Source organism: Stomoxys calcitrans, chromosome 2 (genome assembly GCF_963082655.1).
Source record: "Stomoxys calcitrans chromosome 2, idStoCalc2.1, whole genome shotgun sequence".
In the NCBI taxonomy this organism is placed as follows: domain Eukaryota; kingdom Metazoa; phylum Arthropoda; class Insecta; order Diptera; family Muscidae; genus Stomoxys; species Stomoxys calcitrans.
In genome coordinates, this window is record NC_081553.1 from 185,850,316 (window position 1) to 185,874,449 (window position 24,134).

The following is a 24,134-nucleotide window of genomic DNA, read 5'->3' on the forward strand; positions in this document are numbered from 1 at the left end:
CGCTGAAATTTGAAACAGTCAGTAGTTTTAGGCCTCTTTACATAGGACCCAAATATAGTTCAGATCGGACAATATTAAGATATAGCTGCCATATAGACCGATCTCCCGATAAAGGGTCTGAAGCCCATAAAAGCTTTAATTATTGCCAGGTTTCGATGAAATTTGAAACGGTGAGTAGTTTTAGGTCTCTCAGCTTCTAAACTAAATATTGTTCAGATCGGACTATATTTAGATATAGCTGCCATATAGACTGATCTCCCGATAAAGGGTCTAAAGCCTATAAAAGGCCTTTTTATTACCCGATTTCGCTGAAATTTGAAACAATGGGTAGTTTCAGGTCTCCCGACATCCGCCCCAAATATGATTTAGATCGGACTATATTTTCATATGGCTGCCATATAGACCGATCTTCCGATAAAGGGTCTGAAGCCCATAAAAGCATTATTTTTATACCCTCCACCATAAGATGGGGAGTGTACTAATTTCGTCATTCTGTTTGTAACTACTCGAAATATTCGTCTGAGGCTCATTTGAATAAATTTTTGCACGAAGTATTTCGTTATGATATCCAACAACTGTGCCAAGTATGGTTGAAATCGGTCCATAACCTGATATAGCTGTCATATAAACAGATCTGGGGATTTGACTTCTTGAGCTTCTAGAGGGCGCAATTCCTATCCGATTTGGCTGAAATTTTGCATGACGTATTTTATTTTTACTTTCAACAACTGTGTCAAATAAGGTTCAAATCGGTTCAGAATCTGATATATAAACCGATCTGGGATCTTGACTTCTTGACCCCTAGAGGTCGCAATTATTATCCAATATGCCTGAAATTTTGTACTACGGATCCTCTCATGACCATCAACAAACGTGTTTATTATGGTCTGAATCGGTCTATAGCCCGATACAGATCCCATATAAATCGTTCTCTCTATTTTACTTCGTGAGCCCCAATGGGCGCAATTCTTATACGAATTGGCTGAAATTTTACACAGGTCTCCAACATATAATTTAATTGTGGTCCGAACCGGACCATATCTTGATATCGTTTTAATAGCAGAACAACTCTTTTCTTATATCCTTTTTTGCCTAAGAAGAGATGCCGGGAAAAGAACTCGACAAATGCGATCCATGGTGGAGGGTATATAAGATTCGGCCCGGCCGAACTTAGCACGCTTTTACTTGTTTTTTATCATATTTCACTGAAACTTTAAACAGTGAGTAGTTTTAGTAGTTTTGTGACTTATATTCATAAGACCACTCAATGGTCTTAAGTTATCAAATTTTCATCTCATTATGACATATATACCCGTGGTGGTGGGTATCCAAAGTTCGGCCCGGCCCAACTTAATGCCTTTTTACTTGTTTTATTTTCTGACTTCCGTTGTGGCGTGGGTTTCAATAACACTGATGTTGAAATATTTTAGTGCAACAGAGCTACCATTTTCTTTACCCAACTTTGCCAAATGGATCACATTTCTGAATTTGAAACTAATTTAACCCTTGTGCCTCTACCATCAACTGTCATGACATAAATGACCATGAAGTAGTCGTACAATTGCAAAAACTACCCTTATTTGTCTTGTATGGCTTGCTAATTGTGCTATAAATTGTATCCTGTGTACCATACTGTGCTCCATCTAATGATGATTTATTATCCACCAAATGCTTTTCACACTAATCATTGTATTGTATATCAATTAATTATAAGTACAACATTGACAAAAAATTAATAACAATTTAAAGTAATTTATTTCCCCTCTCTTTTCTCGCTTCTCTCTCATTACAGAATAGAATGGGTGGAAATAATAGAACCCCGCACCAAAGAGCATATGTATGCCAATCTAACCACCGGCGAATGTGTTTGGGATCCACCTGAAGTAAGTTTTAAACAGCTACTGTTAATATTTACAATATTTTTTTAAGGTTTAAGAAGAAAAGGCAAAAAATAGAAATTGCGTATATTTTATTTTTTGTCTAGATAACAATCATCACTTATAGTAAATCTCTAGAAACACAGATATTTCCATACATACACACATATGTCTAACTACTTTGACTAAGAATTTTTTTAAGTAGATGCGCCTTTGGGTATGATGAGTATCTGTTGTGTGTCTTATAAACGTAAATAAAAAATTAAAAAAATAAGTTTAACAAGAAAACCCACAGAATCTAATCTCATGCATGTGTTTATATTTTCATATGCCTGGATGCGGTGTTCTAAATTTCTTTTGTATTTGTACTACTTTTTTATTCCAAAACCAAAACAATAATAAATTGATGCAGAAAGCAAAGCTGTACATGGATATTAGGGTGTTTAGTTGAACACTTTAAAATAAGAAAATGTCCATTGCAATGAGGCTATCACAGAGTTTATCATGTCCCTCTATGAGGCTGAAGACCTGGGTTCGAAAAAGGCTTGCACAAATTGATGTACACTATGGTTAACCCTGTAATGGGCCATCGTGGCCCAGAGGTTATCATGTCCCCCTATGACGCTGAACACCTGGGCTCGAAAAAGGCTTGCACAAATTAATGTAAACTATGGTTAACCCTGTAGTGGGCCATCGTAGCCCAGAGGTTATCAAGTCCCCCTATGATGCTGAAAGCCTGGGTTCGAATCCTGGCGAGAAAATCGGACAAAAAATTACCGGCGATATTTGTGAGGTACTATACCACTTGTTATGGCAGCCATGTAAAAACTGCTCCCCAAAGAGGTGTCGCACTGCGGTACGCCGTTTGGACTCGGCTATTAAAAAGGAGGTCCCTTATCATTGAGCTTAAACTTGAATCGGACTGTCATCATTGATATGTGAGAAGTTTGCCCCTGTTCCTTAGTGGAATCATGTCATGTACCCCAGTGACGCTGAACACCTTGAATCCCGGCGAGAAAATCAGCGGAAGTTTTCCCCTGAGCGCACAACAAGCCGATTACTTGCTTAGGTGTATGTCCTTAGTGGCATGGGGCGGATTAATATCCTTACCCTCTTTTCAACCTAACCTATACCCACACTAATGTTGGCGACATCTTCGAAGCATTCAGCCGTTTTAAACTTCTTCACTACGTGATGTCACTCTGCGCCTCATTGTCCGACTCAGAATAAAAATGAAATCTCTAATCGATCAGAAGATGGCACTCTTTGATATAAGAGAAGTATCACCGCTGTTCTTAAAGCCTCAGCTTCAGCAAATTTCAGCAAAATTGATCCCATTTAGGTTTTTTTTTTCAAAACTGTTGTGGCTTCTTTCGTTTATTGTCACAGTTGTAGTTACCAACTTTCCTTATTTGCAGGATGTTTCGAGCGTTGATACCGAATTCTGCTGACTCTTTCTCGGCCTATTCAAAGGCGTCAGTTGCTGCACGGATGTATTACTGCTACGCTGATCTTTAATCTGACTAGGCGGTATACATACTAAAGCATGATCAGGTATCGGTTTTGCGGTTTCCTCGTCGCCGTCACTATCGGTTTGCCAACGGATGGGGCTAATGTTTTTCCATCTGCTAAGCACACTATCACATTTGTTGCCAAATGTTATTCTTTGCCTTTGCGAACGATGTATGCACCTTTACCAAAACCTCTAAGGTTATAGAGACAGCAGAAACGATAGAAGAAGAAAAAAGTGAAATGACACACAGATAAAAATTGGAGAACCTGTCGGATCAGGTAGAAACCATTATTGGCGAGAGCATTATCTCCAAATTGTAAATTTTCCCATGAATGTTCCATTATGCAACAGAAGCAAACATTCCATTATGGAACAGGGCTAGAGCATTATCGAGCCAGCCAATTTTGGCGTCTATAGAACATCAGAATCACGAGAGGGCTATGTGTCTGGAGGGAACCAAGAAACGAAAAAATGTGTTTACTCATTCTGTGTCTTCTTGTAATTGTGGACCATTAACACAGAAACTGGTCGAATATCACCAACGCGAACTCTCCTGCATCATCACAAATCCTACATAAGTCCGCCACTCCTTGTGTTTGGCGCGACGTCAAAGACCTGACGTTGCACTGACTAATCAGGCCCCTATCAGCAGTCCGAGGTCACTCCTCAAGATAAGTGACGCCCTATTTCGAGAAATACTCGACCACAGGGCGTTCGGCAAATCAGAATCGAGGGAAGCTAAAAAGTCCAGCCCAAGCCAAATTCGCGGGGTCATCATAGAAAGCATCCACTGTACTAAGAAGCTCGCACAAAAAAGTGTTTTTGGCACGTTCTGCGCTTAACAGTGGTCACAGCCTTCTTCATGGTTCAAAGAAGCTGCTTGCATTTTAAAATTTTTCAATTACTTTTTTTAAAAATGGTGATTTTCCTTTTGCAACCTGTTAGAAACCAATTTTTATTTTTTTTTTCTGTGTATTTTTCCGAACATGCAAATTCCGCAAATCGTAATCCTGAATTCCTTTGCGGGGGTCGTAGACATTACGAATAAGGCGCATGAAAACACTGTATTGCTGATAGAGGCCTTTCCAAGGAGGTCAGTTACTTGGTTCGCTTCGCGTCATACTCCCTACGTCACCGATAAAAAACGGTACGAATCACAATGGCAACCCTGCAATATATTGGCCACATTGTTTTAACATCGAAACATATGGGTTGCCAAGCTTAGTTTGAGTTGTATTTTTTGCAAGAGATATCCCGGGTAGGGATCTAAAGTGGAATTGAAAAGTCGACTTTTCCACTTTTTCCGATAATCAAAAAGTCGACTTTCCATTATGAAAGTTTTCCGACTTTTTGACTTTTCGATTTTTTTCGACTTTTTCACTTCAAAGTCGATTATTCGACTTTTTTACATAAAAAGCCGATTAATTTAGTCGACTTTAAGATTCCTAATCTCGGACATGCATATGGTTGTCTACAGATGGGATTATTTCTGTTCACAGATGGGATCTATTCCAAGATCTTTTATACAATAGTCAATACATTTACAAATTGGGAGAACGTTCAATATGGGAATTAAAGGGAGATTTTTAAGAGCTATAGGACACTTAAAAAAAATCATAACGTGCAGAATAATGTATGAAATCGTTATTTGAGTCCATAGTACGGTCCATATTATTTAATGTTTGAGGATTATTTCATGCAAATGTTGACCGTGACAGCGCCTCAAATGGTCCATCCGCTTAGTTCAACTTTGGCATACAATTCGGCCGGTATCTCACGAATAAATACTTCAATGTTGTCTTCCGATGCATCAAAGTGGACTTATCTATATAGACATGTGCTTTAACATAGCCCCACAAAAAAAATCTAAAGGTGTTAAATCGCACGATCTACCGGTCCCGAACGTGAAATAAAATGTTCACCGAACACGCCTCTCAATAAGTCCATTGTAACGGGTGCTGTGTGGCATGTGACACCGTCTTGTTGAAACCACATTTCATGTGCAGTTACGTTACTATACGCATCATCTTTGAAGAAGTACGGTCGAATGATGGCACCAGCCCATAAACCGCACCAAACTGTGACTTTTTCTGGATGCATTGTTAGCTCTTAAATGCTTCTGGCTGATCTTCACTCCAAAATCGACAATTTTGCTTCTACAAGTGACTAGCTTTACGCGTTCGACCGCTATAGGGATTTGGACAGACGGATGGACGGACATGGCTAGATCAAATCAGAATTCGGATAATTAATGCGACTTTTATGGGTCCATGACCTTAAATCCAGAGACCCGTCTATATAGCAGGTATATCCAAATCTGGACCAATTTGGGATAGATTGGAGAAATATTTCGAAAGGCCTTACACAAATCACTGTCCCAAATTTCAGCAAAATCCGACTATAAATGCATCTTTTATGGGCCCAAAACTTAAAATCGAGAGATCGGTCTACATGGCGGCTAAATTCATCGGGGCTAAATTGATGAAGAATGTCCAGTGGACTAATACAACTCATTGTCCCAAATTTCAGCAAAATCGGATAATAAATGTGCCTTTTATGAGCCTAAGACCTTTAATCGGCAGATCGGTCTATATGGGTGCTATATCAAGATATGGTCTGATACAGCCCATCTTCGAACTTAACCTGCTTATGGACAAAAAAAGAATCTGTGCAAAGTTTCAGCTCAATATCTCAATATTTAAAGAAGGACATGGCTAGACAGTCTTAGATTTTTACGACGATCATCCCCTACATCACAAATGAAAAGCGTCACTGAAACATAAATAGTTACTCTCGCTATATCGTTTCAACTTCGAAACATAAGGCTTTCCAAACTAAGTTTGAGTTACAATTTTTTAGAGAGATCTCTCGGACATACGTTCACTCTATTCACAGTTGGGATCCAGACAGTTGCTGTTATACAGCTAGTTGTCAATAAATTTAGATGTGATGCATAGGTACATTCTTCGTAGATCTCTTTTGTAATGCTGAAAGCTCTTAGCGGCATTGTGAAATGAATTTTGTCTGCTAGTAGAAGTTTACATTGAGCCACTTACAGATTATTCTTTTGATTTTCTAGAAACTAAACCTGCTTTGCTGTTTATACGCTATTATCCGCTTAAATCGTAATCAAAGATTGTTTCAAAAGTCATGGATGGTACTATTGGGTTTAAATTAAAATCGCGTAACTCGAAAAATCAATTCTTCAATTCTTTTTTTGCCCGTTTTATTCTTACGATAAGGATTATGAAATATTTTTCTAAAAGTTTACAACCATACTGCTAAGTACACTACATCCTAAGCGTTTGAGTTTTTAAAAGTATCCCCTTGAAATCTTATTAAACCCTATGGGTTTTTTTTAACCAATTCATAGATTGATGATATGGTCTCTTTTCTTACCCAACACCATAATAATGCCAAATGCAAGCTCACGTATTTCTCTAAAGATTTGAAATAACTGATTTGTTATCTAAAATTATGATCACCCACCATAGTCAAAGGAAATCGGTACAACCTATTATCTATGCAATGTTTGTATGTACGAGTACTTATGTTGGGTGTTGATTTTTATGCCGCAAACCTTTCGAAATAAATACACAAATGTTTAGATGTAGCACGTACGAATGAAGTTCTATGTATATATATATACATTCATCTGTTCATATATATAAACAGTTATAAACATGTGTGTTTATACTTCAACGCATATTTAAGTGGCACTTTAAAGGATATTAACTCTAATATTCACCACTTACTTAGAGGTGAGCTGGGGAGAGTGAGTGAGAAAGAGCGAAAGAGAGTGTGGGTGAGAAGTAGAATGGTTGTGTTGTTGCGAGGTAAGACATTTTACACTTGGTGTATAAGTGACATGCAAATACTCTGACTCAAGGAGGTGTACATACACCCATACATAAGCAATAGTTTAAAAACGTTTGTATTCACCACATACTTGCATTTGCATGAATAAAGGGCCACAGAAATAATTTCATGGCAATCTCTATTTTCTCTTATTGTCTCATTGTTGTTGGGGGCATTTACATATGTACTCGAATTTGTGTTTTTGCTTTCCTCCTCCCTACCCCACTGCACATTTCTTTTGATGCATTTCGATTTCATTTGTTTTCCATGGAAATTTTATGCAAAAAGAAGCATGTGTCTGTCGTGTGCATGCTATGAATCGATTGCATGGGCCAACAGCACAAGGGGAGAAATGTGGAACGGTGGTCGTTACGCATTGGAGTTTTTTTTTATCGTATCTGCCACAGTCAGATTTATACATCTGTTATCGACAAAAAACAAAAATAACACAAGCGAATATTTCAGTTCAGCTCTGCCATATATTCCTGTCCTGGTTACATAGGCTTTTGTAAAAGGCTAAAATAGAACACGCAAGTGCTTTGACAACAAACTTCCTTTGAAATGATTTCGCTGATCGATGTTACAATGCATTGAGGCAAACTTTGTCTTTTGTTTGTAAAATATATTCTACTCTAAATATCCTCGAGACTTGATAAATTAAGGCAGCCTCATATCAAAACGTAGATATGACCCATAAGCATTTCATGTGGGTGGTATAAACTAATTTTCGCTAAAGACAAGATGTGAATGGTATTTTGTAAACACAGCACTTCTAAGAAATTTTTTCTAAAGACAACATTTTGAAGAAATTTTCTCTAAAGACAAAATTTTTAAAAAATTTTCTATAAAGACAAAATTTTGGACATAAAGCTCTACTTGTTAAACAATGAAACGGAAATTGATTCGCATGACCGGCTGTTAAACGCCAAACAGATGAAAAAGATGCTAGTACACCCAGAGAACCGAGAACTTAGAAAAACAGCTTTCAATGTTGTTGTTTCTAAATGGAAGACGAAAAGCTCGTTGTTTCCAAAACAAAAATCCATCACATGTGTGGTGGTCAGGCGGAGCTTGCCACGTTGACGAAGGAATAATATGAATGCAAAGACCATAGAGAGGAGTTGGAGTTTGTTTGAAGAGATATTGCTCAGTAAAAAAGTTTACAGCGAACAGTCTGGAAGTAATAGGGGGGACAGTAGGATTTGTGCTTATGATCTCAACTATGAGTACTACGAAGACTGTGAACTGTAGGCCGGTCAGACGGACGGACTCAGCTCACGATGGTGCCGATGAGATAAAGAACCCCATTTATCGAAACGCGTCCACCAGTGGGGTGATATGTGACCTGCCTTGTTTGAAGAACTGGCAATTTCATTTTTTCGAAGCTCATTTAAAAATCTCTCCTTTGAGTGTTGCGTTCAAGTCATTAAGCTCGACTTGAAAAACAATGAATCAAAAATTTTCTCTAAAGACAAAATTTTTGAGAAATTTTGCTATTGACAAAGTTTTAAGAAATTTTCCGTAAAGAAAAAATTTCTATGAAATCTTCTGCAAAGACAAGGTTAGGACTTACTTACTTAGACGTTTTCTTCCATTGTGATACCACACTAGAAGGGCGATGCCTTCTGGTTCCTACCGTTGAACCATCCAGATCGCTTTAATAAGCCCAACAACTTGCGAATGTTTACATCCGTTAAATCGGACAAGTTCTCAAAGAAATAAGAACCTAAAATGGAACTCCCTCTGACTGTCAGTGCGGGACACGTACACAGCAGGTGTTCAATTGGCTCCTCTTCTTGGACGTCCTCGTAGCTTCTGCAGAAGTTGTCACTGGCAACCTTAAATGTGCCAGCATGTTTTCTGATAAGACAGTAACCTGCCATGACGGACACAATGACTGAGACGTCTGTTCAAACCAGTGACAGCAAGGCGGTAGACCTCTTAAAGTCTAGATTAGGCCACATAGTTTTGGAATGCTCACAGCCCGCTCTTTGTGACCATCTTTCATTCGTTGTCCTTCGGGCCTGGTCCTGAAATCTTAGCTTACATGTCGCTAAAGACATACCCACAGATTCTAGTTTCTCTGGAATGTGTAAGGTAGTTCCTAGTCTCGTAAGCTCGTCCGATTTATAATTCCCTGGCCTGGTCCTGAAATCTTAACTTACATGTCGCTAGAGACATACTCACAGATTCCAGTTTCTCTGGAATGTGTAAGGTAGTTCCTAGTCTCGTAAGCTGGTCCGTTTTATAATTCCCTGGGATATCTGTCTGGATCGTCACCCAGAACAGGTGAATTTTGAACTGTTCAGCCATCTCGTTGAGAGATCTGCGGCAGTCGAGAGCGGTTTTTGTGTTCAGAAATACTTTTTCCAGGGATTTTACGGTTGCCTGGCTGTTTGCGAAGATATTCACCTACGATTGAGGTAGGTCGTTGGGGATTGGAAGTGGGTCATATCGGATCAGATTTAGATATAGCTCCCATATAAACCGATCTCCCGATTTGACTACATGAGCACCTGGAAGCTGCAATTTTTGTCCGATTTAGCTAAAATTTTGCACATAGTGTTCTGTTATGAATTCCAACAACTGTGCCAAATACGCTCATAATCGGTCTATAACCTGATATAGCTCACATATAAACCGCTCTCCCGATTTGACTTCTTAAGCCTTTACAAGGCGTAATTATTGTCCGATTTAGCTAAAATTTTGCACATAGTGTTCTGTTATGACTTCCAACAACAGTGCCAAGCCTTTAGAGAAAATTTTATAGAAATTTTGTATTTAAAGAATATTTCGTAGATGTTTCATAGAAATGTTTTTTTTTTTGAAAAATTTTATAGAAATTTTTCTTAAGAGAATATTTCACAGAAATTTCGAAAGTAATGAAAGGTACCTTTAAAAATTCTATTTCAAAGAAGAAAACATCAACCACTGCCTTGTCAAATTGACCCAATTGTTAGATAAAAGTGAATCAACGAAAAATTTTTATCAGATCAATCACAAATGTTCATAAGTCAACAAATATTTTTTGTGAACGAAACGTTCCAAACTATCCACATGCGTCCACATTCTGACAACGTCTAGTGCAATTTAAACTTAAATAACGGTCGGTACATGAAATTGACAACTCGTTTTCACAAAATCATCTCCGCACGTAGTCAATGTTTTCAGCAACGCTTGGTTATTATAAGGACAACTTGATTTTGCAATGACTCCAAAACGGAATAATGGCATAGGAACTTATAACTGTGCCAAGTACGTTACAAATCGGTCTTTAACCTGATATGGCTTCCATATAAACCGATTTCCCGATTTGACTTCTTAAGCCCCTGGAAGCCACAATTGTCTGAAATTTGCATGCGGTGTTCTGTTACGACTTGCAACAACAGTGCCTGGTATGGTCCAAATCATTCTATAACCTGATACAGCTTCCATATAAACCGGTCTCTCGAATATCTTTGTTCGGTTCCTAGAAGCTTTAATTTTTGCTGGTTTGCAGAAGTTTGGTATTTTGACTAAAATTATGCCCTTCAACTATATTTAGTTTGTATTTTTAAAGGGATCTATGGTAGTGCGTTCCGAAGATTCGGTCCGGCCAATCTTAGCACGCCTTTACTTGTTCTGATTACAAACCAAACGAGATGTGTATTTACTGCAATCTTTAATCAGTTCTAATTGTTCCTGAGACTTGACATTCTTTTCTCTTTTGTGGTTGGAGCCATTTTCGAACAAGCACCTTCCATTTTTCAAATACAGACTGACAGCAAGGCGGATTTAACAAGGTGGTCTCACGTGAACAGCTGTTAACAGCCGGCAAGGTTTGACAATATTAAGATGTCAGATTTTTGTTTGCATTCTCTTTGTAGTTATCTTCTTTCTCACATATTCTCTGTTCATGTACGCACACAAATTTGTTTACCGGTTTATAGAGGCCCGGATAATCGAGGTCCAACTGTAGAAACTTTCCAGTTTTTCTGGTTTTAGATTATAGTCTATCCCGTATATGATTCCCATTCTTTGCGGCAGATGGAGGTAAAGCCTCACAAAATTCAGATTCGTTGCCTCTAAATTGATATGCCCCTCCAGTAATTTTTCAAACAGTAATTCTTCAGACTTTTCTGTTTTAGTTCAACGTGATATTGTCTAGCCCTAGGACCATTCATTTGTCATTCTTATTGGAAAAAAGGAAAGCAAAAGAAGTTTTAAGTAGTAAGGCTAATAGCAGTAGTATGGATTTGTAGCTACCTTCTTCTTTAGCTAAATTCGCAAAATGGGATTTGTTTGCGCAACAAACAGTTTTTAACTTTTTAAAAATAGAACTCCTCTTGGCATAAACTGTCAGATTTTTCCCTTAAAAGCTATAAAAATGTTTCTCATCGTAGTCGCAGTAACAAAGCATCTTATTCATAGCTCTTTTTCCCCATGCTATGTCAAATAATGACCCATAACAGTTTGAGTTTGGCCTCTAAAAATCAGCTATTACGCCTTTTTTTAATTTTCCAATAAAGTGCAAAATGTGTCTAAACAATTTACAAAAATTGACAATAAAGAAACTCATTTAAATAACAAGTGAGTCGAGCAGGGCAGAGCTGAGCAGAGCAAGTACGTATTAGTATGGTCATTGTGCTAAATAAAGACGTCATAATTACACGCACGCACACACCAGCAAACCATAGTTTTAGAGATAAAGAAAAGACCAGGCTGCTACAAAGAGCAAACAACACAGAGAAGCGAACACCACTAGCAACAACCCAACAACAATGACAAAATATGTACCAGCATGAATGAAATTTACAAAAAAAAAAAAAAAATAAAATACACAAGAAAAACAAAAACTTTTATTGAAGACGACGGCATTTCGAGCGTAGGTGTAAATTAAATATTTATTAACGTCTTACGATATAATGATGAGTGGTGGTTAGAGGTTTTAAAATGTATTTAATTAACACAAGACTGCTGCTTCCACAACAACACAACTACAAACACTTGTCTAGGGCTACCCCAAGCAAGCAGCAATTGAGTGTTGTGAGTGGGGCGGGGTGGGGTAGAGTGGGTAATTATGACAACTTAAATGACAACAAAAGATTTAAAACTCAATAACACACCATACACTTTGCATGTTGCTGTATAATCCAGCACAAACACCGTTTTCCTTTTCTTCTCTTTCTCTGACGCCGCGCCGTTTGTTGTTGATTGCACACACATGTGGCCAGGCATGTGACATGTGAGAGCATGTACGAGTGTGCTGCTGCTGCTATCCTCAAAATGCATGTCACGCATATTGCACTTTATGTCAATAGAGAATGAAGAAGAGAAAAAAATAAAGCCATTAAAAAGAAGTTATGGTCTTTTTACGTTTCAAGCTGCTGCTGCTTCTGCTACTTGCTTTTATGCAATAAATAAATCAAGACATGTACTCACACAAACACACGTACATATAGAAGTACACAAGGCCATAGCCACAACCATATGTGTACTACTTGCACACGAGATAAAAAGAACTATTCAGTTTATCTATATTTAGAAAGAGATACAGAGATGAAGTAAAAATAAAAAACAAAAAAACAAGAAATACAAAATCGGGAAAAGACACAGCGACAGATGTCACTGTCATTGGAGTATTTACACAAATGGCCACTTACTTTATTAGGGGTATTCACAAAGACCATGTACAAATTGATTTTGGACATGTCACTTGAAAGATGTATAAAATGTCTTAACGTTTAAAGGCTTTGTAAATTTGTAGCAAAATAGTCATTAAGAGATGATTCCATTCGATATTTCTGTATTTTAAAAACAAATTAAATTTTAATGTATTTATCTTACTGATTAAATGACATTATTGAATGTGCCTACGTTTAAAATTTGATTAAGAACAAGGAATAGCCCTATTCATGTATATTCAAATTCTAAAGAAGATACCGGAAACTCAAAAAAGTCGTTCGCGTGCGCGATATATGCAAAATTATGTTTAATAGAAATGCTTAATTTATATGTGCAACACGAAATTCAATATAGAATTTTTTGGCAAATTTGAATTTTTCAACAACATCCGGTTTCTTAGGATGCAGAAAAATTCAATTTAACTTTATTTCAATAGTTTTCTTAAGGAAAAATTTTATTTACAAAGTTTGTCTTTAGAGAAAATTTCATAGAAATTTTGTCTTTAGAGAAAATTTCATAGAAATTTTGTCTTTAGAGAAAATTTCATAGAAATTTTGTCTTTAGAGAAAATTTCATAGAAATTTTGTCGTCAGAGAAAATTTCATAGAAATTTTGTCGTCAGAGAAAATTTCATAGAAATTTTGTCTTTAGAGAAAATTTCATAGAAATTTTGTCGTCAGAGAAAATTTCATAGAAATTTTGTCGTCAGAGAAAATTTCATAGAAATTTTGTCGTCAGAGAAAATTTCATAGAAATTTTGTCGTCAGAGAAAATTTCATAGAAATTTTGTCGTCAGAGAAAATTTCATAGAAATTTTGTCGTCAGAGAAAATTTCATAGAAATTTTGTCGTCAGAGAAAATTTCATAGAAATTTTGTCGTCAGAGAAAATTTCATAGAAATTTTGTCGTCAGAGAAAATTTCATAGAAATTTTGTCGTCAGAGAAAATTTCATAGAAATTTTGTCGTCAGAGAAAATTTCATAGAAATTTTGTCGTCAGAGAAAATTTCATAGAAATTTTGTCGTCAGAGAAAATTTCATAGAAATTTTGTCGTCAGAGAAAATTTCATAGAAATTTTGTCTTTAGAGAAAATTTCATAGAAATTTTGTCTTTAGAGAAAATTTCATAGAAATTTTGTCGTCAGAGAAAATTTCATAGAAATTTTGTCTTTAGAGAAAATTTCATAGAAATTTTGTCTTTAGAGAAAATTTCATAGAAATTTTGTCATAATTACACGCACGTCATAATTACACGCACGCACACACCAGCAAACCATAGTTTTAGAGATAAAGAAAAGACCAGGCTGCTACAAAGAGCAAACAACACAGAGAAGCGAACACCACTAGCAACAACCCAACAACAATGACAAAATATGTACCAGCATGAATGAAATTTACAAAAAAAAAAAAAAAATAAAATACACAAGAAAAACAAAAACTTTTATTGAAGACGACGGCATTTCGAGCGTAGGTGTAAATTAAATATTTATTAACGTCTTACGATATAATGATGAGTGGTGGTTAGAGGTTTTAAAATGTATTTAATTAACACAAGACTGCTGCTTCCACAACAACACAACTACAAACACTTGTCTAGGGCTACCCCAAGCAAGCAGCAATTGAGTGTTGTGAGTGGGGCGGGGTGGGGTAGAGTGGGTAATTATGACAACTTAAATGACAACAAAAGATTTAAAACTCAATAACACACCATACACTTTGCATGTTGCTGTATAATCCAGCACAAACACCGTTTTCCTTTTCTTCTCTTTCTCTGACGCCGCGCCGTTTGTTGTTGATTGCACACACATGTGGCCAGGCATGTGACATGTGAGAGCATGTACGAGTGTGCTGCTGCTGCTATCCTCAAAATGCATGTCACGCATATTGCACTTTATGTCAATAGAGAATGAAGAAGAGAAAAAAATAAAGCCATTAAAAAGAAGTTATGGTCTTTTTACGTTTCAAGCTGCTGCTGCTTCTGCTACTTGCTTTTATGCAATAAATAAATCAAGACATGTACTCACACAAACACACGTACATATAGAAGTACACAAGGCCATAGCCACAACCATATGTGTACTACTTGCACACGAGATAAAAAGAACTATTCAGTTTATCTATATTTAGAAAGAGATACAGAGATGAAGTAAAAATAAAAAACAAAAAAACAAGAAATACAAAATCGGGAAAAGACACAGCGACAGATGTCACTGTCATTGGAGTATTTACACAAATGGCCACTTACTTTATTAGGGGTATTCACAAAGACCATGTACAAATTGATTTTGGACATGTCACTTGAAAGATGTATAAAATGTCTTAACGTTTAAAGGCTTTGTAAATTTGTAGCAAAATAGTCATTAAGAGATGATTCCATTCGATATTTCTGTATTTTAAAAACAAATTAAATTTTAATGTATTTATCTTACTGATTAAATGACATTATTGAATGTGCCTACGTTTAAAATTTGATTAAGAACAAGGAATAGCCCTATTCATGTATATTCAAATTCTAAAGAAGATACCGGAAACTCAAAAAAGTCGTTCGCGTGCGCGATATATGCAAAATTATGTTTAATAGAAATGCTTAATTTATATGTGCAACACGAAATTCAATATAGAATTTTTTGGCAAATTTGAATTTTTCAACAACATCCGGTTTCTTAGGATGCAGAAAAATTCAATTTAACTTTATTTCAATAGTTTTCTTAAGGAAAAATTTTATTTACAAAGTTTGTCTTTAGAGAAAATTTCATAGAAATTTTGTCTTTAGAGAAAATTTCATAGAAATTTTGTCTTTAGAGAAAATTTCATAGAAATTTTGTCGTCAGAGAAAATTTCATAGAAATTTTGTCGTCAGAGAAAATTTCATAGAAATTTTGTCTTTAGAGAAAATTTCATAGAAATTTTGTCGTCAGAGAAAATTTCATAGAAATTTTGTCGTCAGAGAAAATTTCATAGAAATTTTGTCGTCAGAGAAAATTTCATAGAAATTTTGTCGTCAGAGAAAATTTCATAGAAATTTTGTCGTCAGAGAAAATTTCATAGAAATTTTGTCGTCAGAGAAAATTTCATAGAAATTTTGTCGTCAGAGAAAATTTCATAGAAATTTTGTCGTCAGAGAAAATTTCATAGAAATTTTGTCGTCAGAGAAAATTTCATAGAAATTTTGTCGTCAGAGAAAATTTCATAGAAATTTTGTCGTCAGAGAAAATTTCATAGAAATTTTGTCGTCAGAGAAAATTTCATAGAAATTTTGTCGTCAGAGAAAATTTCATAGAAATTTTGTCGTCAGAGAAAATTTCATAGAAATTTTGTCTTTAGAGAAAATTTCATAGAAATTTTGTCTTTAGAGAAAATTTCATAGAAATTTTGTCATTAGAGAAAATTTCATAGAAATTTTGTCTTTAGAGAAAATTTCATAGAAATTTTGTCTTTAGAGAAAATTTCATAGAAATTTTGTCGTCAGAGAATCTTTTTTTTTTTTTTTTTTTTTTTTTTTTTTTTTTTTAGCATTTTTTTTCTTTTTATTTAATTATATAATAAAATTCATACAATTTCACATATATAATAATATTTAATAAAAATCTTAAAAATTATAATTTCCCGCGAAGCCATTTCGGCTTGTCTGCAGGATAAAGGTTCAGCCAAGCTGTAGAAAATTAGATTTCATATTGTTATTCTAAATTGTATTATTTAATAAAAATATCTAAAAACATTTTCTTATTAATATGATAACAAGTATTTTTTGATCATTCTGCCTCTTATTGCTTTATTATTTGTATTTAATATATCTATCGGTAATCTATTTAGAAATGTTGGTAGCGTTATTTCCAATGAGAGTTTGCCGTAGTCGTTGTTGTGTCTGGGTATATGGTATTTACCATTGTGTTTGTTCCGTGTATTCCTGGAGTGGCGTATACGTTGTAAGAATTCTGAATTGTAGAATTCTTGGGATATTGTCGCGTTGTAAATACCATCGATATTAAGTATATGGAGAGTTTTAAATAGGTTGTTCTCTCTTGACGTGTTTGCATTTAATCTTGTGTCTTGTTGATTGGTTGGTGGTGTTTTGTTACTTTTGTTAAGCAATTTAATGAGTCGATTTTGATATTTTTGGAGTACTTTGCATTGCTTTGATTTGCCCCAAGCGGTAATTCCATGCCGTAGCTGTGATTCTATCAGTGAAAAATAAGCTTGCTTTAACACAAAAAATGGTGAGCAGTTGCTTAGGTGATACAATGCGAACATAGATTTTCGTAACTTTTTCGTTAGTTGTTGGATATGTATTTTCCACTTGAAGTTGTGGTCAAGATGCACACCCAGATATTTATATGATTCAACCAATTCGATATTTGTTTTGCAACATCCATTACTTGTTACGTTTCGATTATGTAAGCAATCGAAATCATGGAATTTTATTTCTATATTTGAGTTTGGTATATGTCTAGGTCTAATGTGCATTAATTTTGTCTTTTTTGAGTTTATTATTAGGCCATTATCGTGACACCATTTACATAATTCTGTAAACTCATTTTGCATAATCTTTTCCGCTTCTTTTACATTTTTATGCGTAACTATAATAGCAGTGTCGTCTGCAAATGAAAAAACTTCGCTATGTTTAAGTAGTTTTACCATTTCATTTGTGTAGATAATGTACAGTATTGGTCCCAATTTTGATCCTTGAGGTACACCAAAGTTTGTTGTAATTTGGCTGCTCAACGTGTTGTCTATTTTTACTCTGTAGTTTCTACAATTAAGGTAACTTTTGAACCAGTTTAGGCAAATCCCTCGTATTCCGCAGTTTTCCAAAGTATTTAGTAATTTTTCATGTGGCAAGGTGTCGAATGCTTTACTAAAATCTATAAATAAGGCTAAGCACTGGTTGTTTATGTTAAGATTGCGGTTAATACAATTAGAAAAATACCCGAGAAGTTGATTTATGTTTTTGCCTCTTTGGAAGCCAAATTGATTGTTGCTAATTATTTTATGTTTAGTTAAGAAACTATTAAGTCTTCTCACCACAATTTCTTCTAATACTTTTTCTATTACCGATAAAATAGCTATGGGTCTGTAATTGTTAAGATCGGACTTGCTTCCGCTTTTGTAGATAGGCCGTACTATGGAAGTTTTTAGAATTTCCGGAACAACTGAATCATTTAGGCTTCTATTTATTAATGTGGTAATTATCGGTGTGAGACATTCAGCGTTCATTTTAATATCAATTGCTCTTATACCATCAATTCCAGGACTTTTTTTGGCGTTCAGTGTTTTTAATATGTTTAATATTTCTTCTTCATTAGCTTCCTCCATGTAGATAGTATTACACATAAGATTACTAGGACTTCTGCTGGTTTGCACATTGCAGGCATGAATTATGTTATTAACATTGTTTTCTAGTGTATAGGCAAACTTATCGGTTAAATGTTGTACGTTTTGTTTCGGAAAATTTCGTTTTATGGTTTCATCAACATTTGCAATTTTTTTACCGGTTATTCTGTTTATAATTTGCCACGTTCCACGTATGTTATTTTGGTTTTGTAGAAATTGATTGTAGTTATATTCATTTTTTGCATGATTTATTTTTTTATTTAATTTATTATTAAAGGTCTTGTAAGTATTTTCATTGGTTTTATTATTTTTGTTTTTTATCCATCTTTTGTGTAATTTATCACGGATTTCACAGCTTTTCAATATTTCATTGTTTAACCACGGGTGTGGATTACGTTTTTTTGTTTGTTTTTTTGATATGTATTCACTTTTTTTGTATATGTCTTTGAATTTTTCATTAAATTTTAAATAAATATCATTGACATTATTTGATTGGTTGATTAGTAAGGACCAATTTGTTTCATTAACCAATTGGTTTATTTTAATATTGTTGAGTTTTACATTGGTATCACCCTGTGCGTTCTCTCTGTTTACTCTGTTAGAGTCTTTAATCTGGTCTAGACATCCCAAAAGAGCATAATGGTCGGCTATTGCTGCAGTTATCACGGCTGCATAAGCTCTTTCTCTTTTTCTGTTGCATCTTATGAAAAGGTGGTCTATGCATGTATTCGTATTGCCATTAAAGTTTTCTCTTGTTGTTTCTGAGACCATGCATTGAAGTCCATGAGAAGAGAGCATTCCAAGGTAATTTATTGTAGTAGTGTTTTTCTTTTTAATGTCTATATTCATATCTCCCACAACTATTAGTTCATGTTTTTTACTTACATTGTTGATATTTTCTTCTAACTCTTTTAAGAACCTTTTTTGACTCAGTTTTGGTGGCCGATAGATTGATATGACAGAAATTATTGTATCGTGTGTAGTAGTGAGGTCTATTCTTAACGACTCGGCTGAGCTCATGTGTGTTTGTATATTGCTGTACTTAATATTCTCATTTACATATATAGCAATACCTCCTCCTCTTCCCTCTCTATTCGCAAATATTGAGCTAAATCCAGCAATTCCGTATAAAGCATTTTCATCACTTGTTATGTTAGTTTCCGATAGTATTATTAGATCTGTTTTATTAATAATATTTTTTATGTATGTTAATAACGCATTAAAATTTTTTCTAAGCGATCTTATATTGATGTGTAAGATAGATAAAGGAAAATTCATAACTTCATTTTTGATTTCACTAAAATTGTTTATAGTTTCATATATGTAATTCATTATTGCGGGATTAATATCCAAATTTTAGTTTTCTTTTTTCTGTTTCGTTTTGCTTTTGTATCGTTTGGGAAAAAAATTGTTTATCTTTTGCAAAAAATATTTTATATATCTTTGGTTTGGCTTTTTTTTTTTTTTTTAAGCATTAGATTCTAATTATTTATAGATTCGAGATCCGTTGAGTTTTGTAAAATAATAAAAGACGAGTTTTCATTTTTCCTAGCATGTATACATCCATTACGCACCCACACATATTTCCACCCACTTTCCTTTGCTTTTAATTTTGCTGCCCATAAAAGGCGCTTATTGTACAGAGTTAACTCATCATTTATGTATACGTATCCATCGCTTTCAATTTCTGCTTCTCCTCTCACCACACTTGATTTAATTCGATGGCCTCGCAAACTGCTCATAATCTCTTTCTTCTTATTAAGAGATGTAAACTCTACAACTATTTTCTTTTTTCGTTTTATTTTAAAGGCTCTGCTTATATGATCTTTACTCATTTCTACTCCCAAAGCATCCGCTATTCTCTTTACAACCACTTCAGATTCAATATCCATATCTTCCACGTTGCTAATTTCAATGTTTCTCTCAATATATTGTTGTTCAAGTCTTTGTACCCGTTTGTTAAGCTCTTCGATTTGCTCTGCTTTTTCCTTGTCCTTCCTCTGCAGTTCACTCACTTGTGCTGCTATGGTCGCTACATTTTTGTTCATCTCTGCTAATGCTGAATCCATATGCGATTTGAGATCATTGCTTAGAGATGATATACTTGTTGCTATAAGCTGTAAGCTGCTCTTGAGGTCGACCATTCCGGATTTGAGTTCGGCAATGTCTTCACGTGTATTCACTGGCTCGTTGCTGCTGCTGTTGTTTGTGTTGATAGATGTGACTCCTGTGTCTTTGAAACGTTTGGTGTTGTTGTTGTTAGATTCATCGTCTTCTCTTTGCTGCTTGTTTTGTTTGCTGCTGTGTGGCTGTTGTTCGCCTGCATTTGTTTTTGGCGATTCGTTGCTCTGGCTTGTGTTGTTTGTGTCGCCGAAGACAAATGTCTTGTATGCATTGTTGGGGGATTTTCTTGGTTTGCATATATGACATTTCCAATCGTTTTTTTTAGTTTGACTCATGCTTACATGAGAACTTTCAGAAAGGGAACAACAAGGGCTATGATGAAAACTGCGATTACAATGATAGCACCGCACGAATTGTATTGTTGTTATAGGTAAAGAACATTGAGCACACTTGTTGCATGGAACTTGTAATAGTGACATGTTAAGAAATATCAAAAACACTATGTACCACGATAGGGAAAATAAAAAGTTGGTAATTTAGTCGACTGTTTTTTGCTTTAAGAGAGCATAAAATATTCGGTGATGCGCAGTTTAAAATACACGTCTGTTCGCTTTGGTTGCTACATAGTAACTGAAGAAAATTTCATAGAAATTTTGTTTTTTAGAGAAAATTTCATAGAAATTCTGTCTTTAGAGAAAATTTCATAGAAATTTTGTCTTTAGAGAAAATTTCATAGAAATTTTGTCTTTAGAGAAAATTTCATAGAAATTTTGTCTTTAGAGAAAATTTCATAGAAATTTTGTTTTTTAGAGAAAATTTCATAGAAATTTTGTTTTTTAGAGAAAATTTCATAGAAATTCTGTCTTTAGAGAAAATTTCATAGAAATTCTGTCTTTAGAGAAAATTTCATAGAAATTTTGTCTTTAGAGAAAATTTCATAGAAATTTTGTCTTTAGAGAAAATTTCATAGAAATTTTGTCTTTAGAGAAAATTTCATAGAAATTTTGTCTTTAGAGAAAATTTCATAGAAATTTCGTCTTTAGAGAAAATTTCATAGAAATTTCGTCTTTAGAGAAAATTTCATAGAAATTTTGATAGAAATTTTGTCTTTAGAGAAAATTTCATAGAAATTTTGTCTTTAGAGAAAATGTCATAGAAATTTTGTCTTTAGAGAAAATTTCATAGAAATTTTGTCTTTAGAGAAAATTTCATAGAAATTTTGTCTTTAGAGAAAATTTCATAGAAATTTTGTCTTTAGAGAAAATTTCATAGAAATTTTGTCTTTAGAGAAAATTTCATAGAAATTTTGTCTTTAGAGAAAATTTCATAGAAATTTTGTCTTTAGAGAAAATTTCATAGAAATTTTGTCTTTAGAGAAAATTTCATAGAAATTTTGTCTTTAGAGAAAATTTCATAGAAATTTTGTCTTTAGAGAAAATTTCATAGAAATTTTGTCTTTAGAGAAAATTTCATAGAAATTTTGTCTTTAGAGAAAATTTCATAGAAATTTTGTCTTTAGAGAAAATTTCATAGAAATTTTGTCTTTAGAGAAAATTTCATAGAAATTTTGTCTTTAGAGAAAATTTCATAGAAATTTTGTCTTTAGAGAAAATTTAATAGCAATTTGGTCTTTAGAGAAAATTTAATAGCAATTTGGTCTTTAGATAAAATTTCATAGAAATTTTGTCTTTAGAGAAAATTTCATAGAAATTTTGTCTTTAGAGAAAATTTCATAGAAATTTTGTCTTTAGAGAAAATTTCATAGAAATTTTGTCTTAAGAGAAAATTTCATAGAAATTTTGTCTTTAGAGAAAATTTCATAGAAATTCTGTCTTTAGAGAAAATTTCATAGAAATTTTGTCTTTAGAGAAAATTTCATAGAAATTTTGTCTTTAGAGAAAATTTCATAGAAATTTTGTCTTTAGAGAAAATTTCATAGAAATTTTGTTTTTTAGAGAAAATTTCATAGAAATTTTGTTTTTTAGAGAAAATTTCATAGAAATTCTGTCTTTAGAGAAAATTTCATAGAAATTCTGTCTTTAGAGAAAATTTCATAGAAATTTTGTCTTTAGAGAAAATTTCATAGAAATTTTGTCTTTAGAGAAAATTTCATAGAAATTTTGTCTTTAGAGAAAATTTCATAGAAATTTTGTCTTTAGAGAAAATTTCATAGAAATTTCGTCTTTAGAGAAAATTTCATAGAAATTTCGTCTTTAGAGAAAATTTCATAGAAATTTTGATAGAAATTTTGTCTTTAGAGAAAATTTCATAGAAATTTTGTCTTTAGAGAAAATGTCATAGAAATTTTGTCTTTAGAGAAAATTTCATAGAAATTTTGTCTTTAGAGAAAATTTCATAGAAATTTTGTCTTTAGAGAAAATTTCATAGAAATTTTGTCTTTAGAGAAAATTTCATAGAAATTTTGTCTTTAGAGAAAATTTCATAGAAATTTTGTCTTTAGAGAAAATTTCATAGAAATTTTGTCTTTAGAGAAAATTTCATAGAAATTTTGTCTTTAGAGAAAATTTCATAGAAATTTTGTCTTTAGAGAAAATTTCATAGAAATTTTGTCTTTAGAGAAAATTTCATAGAAATTTTGTCTTTAGAGAAAATTTCATAGAAATTTTGTCTTTAGAGAAAATTTCATAGAAATTTTGTCTTTAGAGAAAATTTCATAGAAATTTTGTCTTTAGAGAAAATTTCATAGAAATTTTGTCTTTAGAGAAAATTTCATAGAAATTTTGTCTTTAGAGAAAATTTCATAGAAATTTTGTCTTTAGAGAAAATTTCATAGAAATTTTGTCTTTAGAGAAAATTTAATAGCAATTTGGTCTTTAGAGAAAATTTAATAGCAATTTGGTCTTTAGAGAAAATTTCATAGAAATTTTGTCTTTAGAGAAAATTTCATAGAAATTTTGTCTTTAGAGAAAATTTCATAGAAATTTTGTCTTTAGAGAAAATTTCATAGAAATTTTGTCTTAAGAGAAAATTTCATAGAAATTTTGTCTTTAGAGAAAATTTCATAGAAATTCTGTCTTTAGAGAAAATTTCATAGAAATTTTGTCTTTAGAGAAAATTTCATAGAAATTTTGTCTTTAGAGAAAATTTCATAGAAATTTTGTCTTTAGAGAAAATTTCATAGAAATTTTGTCTTTAGAGAAAATTTCATAGAAATTTCGTCTTTAGAGAAAATTTCATAGAAATTTCGTCTTTAGAGAAAATTTCATAGAAATTTTGATAGAAATTTTGTCTTTAGAGAAAATTTCATAGAAATTTTGTCTTTAGAGAAAATTTCATAGAAATTTTGTCTTTAGAGAAAATTTCATAGAAATTTTGTCTTTAGAGAAAATTTCATAGAAATTTTGTCTTTAGAGAAAATGTCATAGAAATTTTGTCTTTAGAGAAAATTTCATAGAAATTTTGTCTTTAGAGAAAATTTCATAGAAATTTTGTCTTTAGAGAAAATTTCATAGAAATTTTGTCTTTAGAGAAAATTTCATAGAAATTTTGTCTTTAGAGAAAATTTCATAGAAATTTTATCTTTAGAGAAAATTTCATAGAAATTTTGTCTTTAGAGAAAATTTCATAGAAATTTTGTCTTTAGAGAAAATTTCATAGCAATTTGGTCTTTAGAGAAAATTTCATAGAAATTTTGTCTTTAGAGAAAATTTCATAGAAATTTTGTCTTTAGAGAAAATTTCATAGAAATTTTGTCTTTAGAGAAAATTTCGTGGAAATTTTGTCTTTAGAGAAAATTTCGTGAAAATT

General features: G+C 33.4%; 1 protein-coding gene across 3 annotated transcripts in view; it reads left to right on the forward strand.

The window, feature by feature from the left end:
- The window catches only part of LOC106086047 (uncharacterized), a 149,479-nt gene that overhangs the window by 9,851 nt on the left and 115,494 nt on the right, over positions 1–24,134 (forward strand). For all 3 annotated transcript variants that reach the window (XR_009396898.1, XM_059361881.1, XM_059361882.1), the window contains one exon: positions 1,793–1,883. Coding sequence is in view for 2 of the 3 variants with exons in the window: in XM_059361881.1 (XP_059217864.1) it covers positions 1,793–1,883 (91 nt within the window). In the remaining variant the exon portion in view is untranslated. The remainder of the gene's footprint in view (positions 1–1,792; positions 1,884–24,134) is intronic.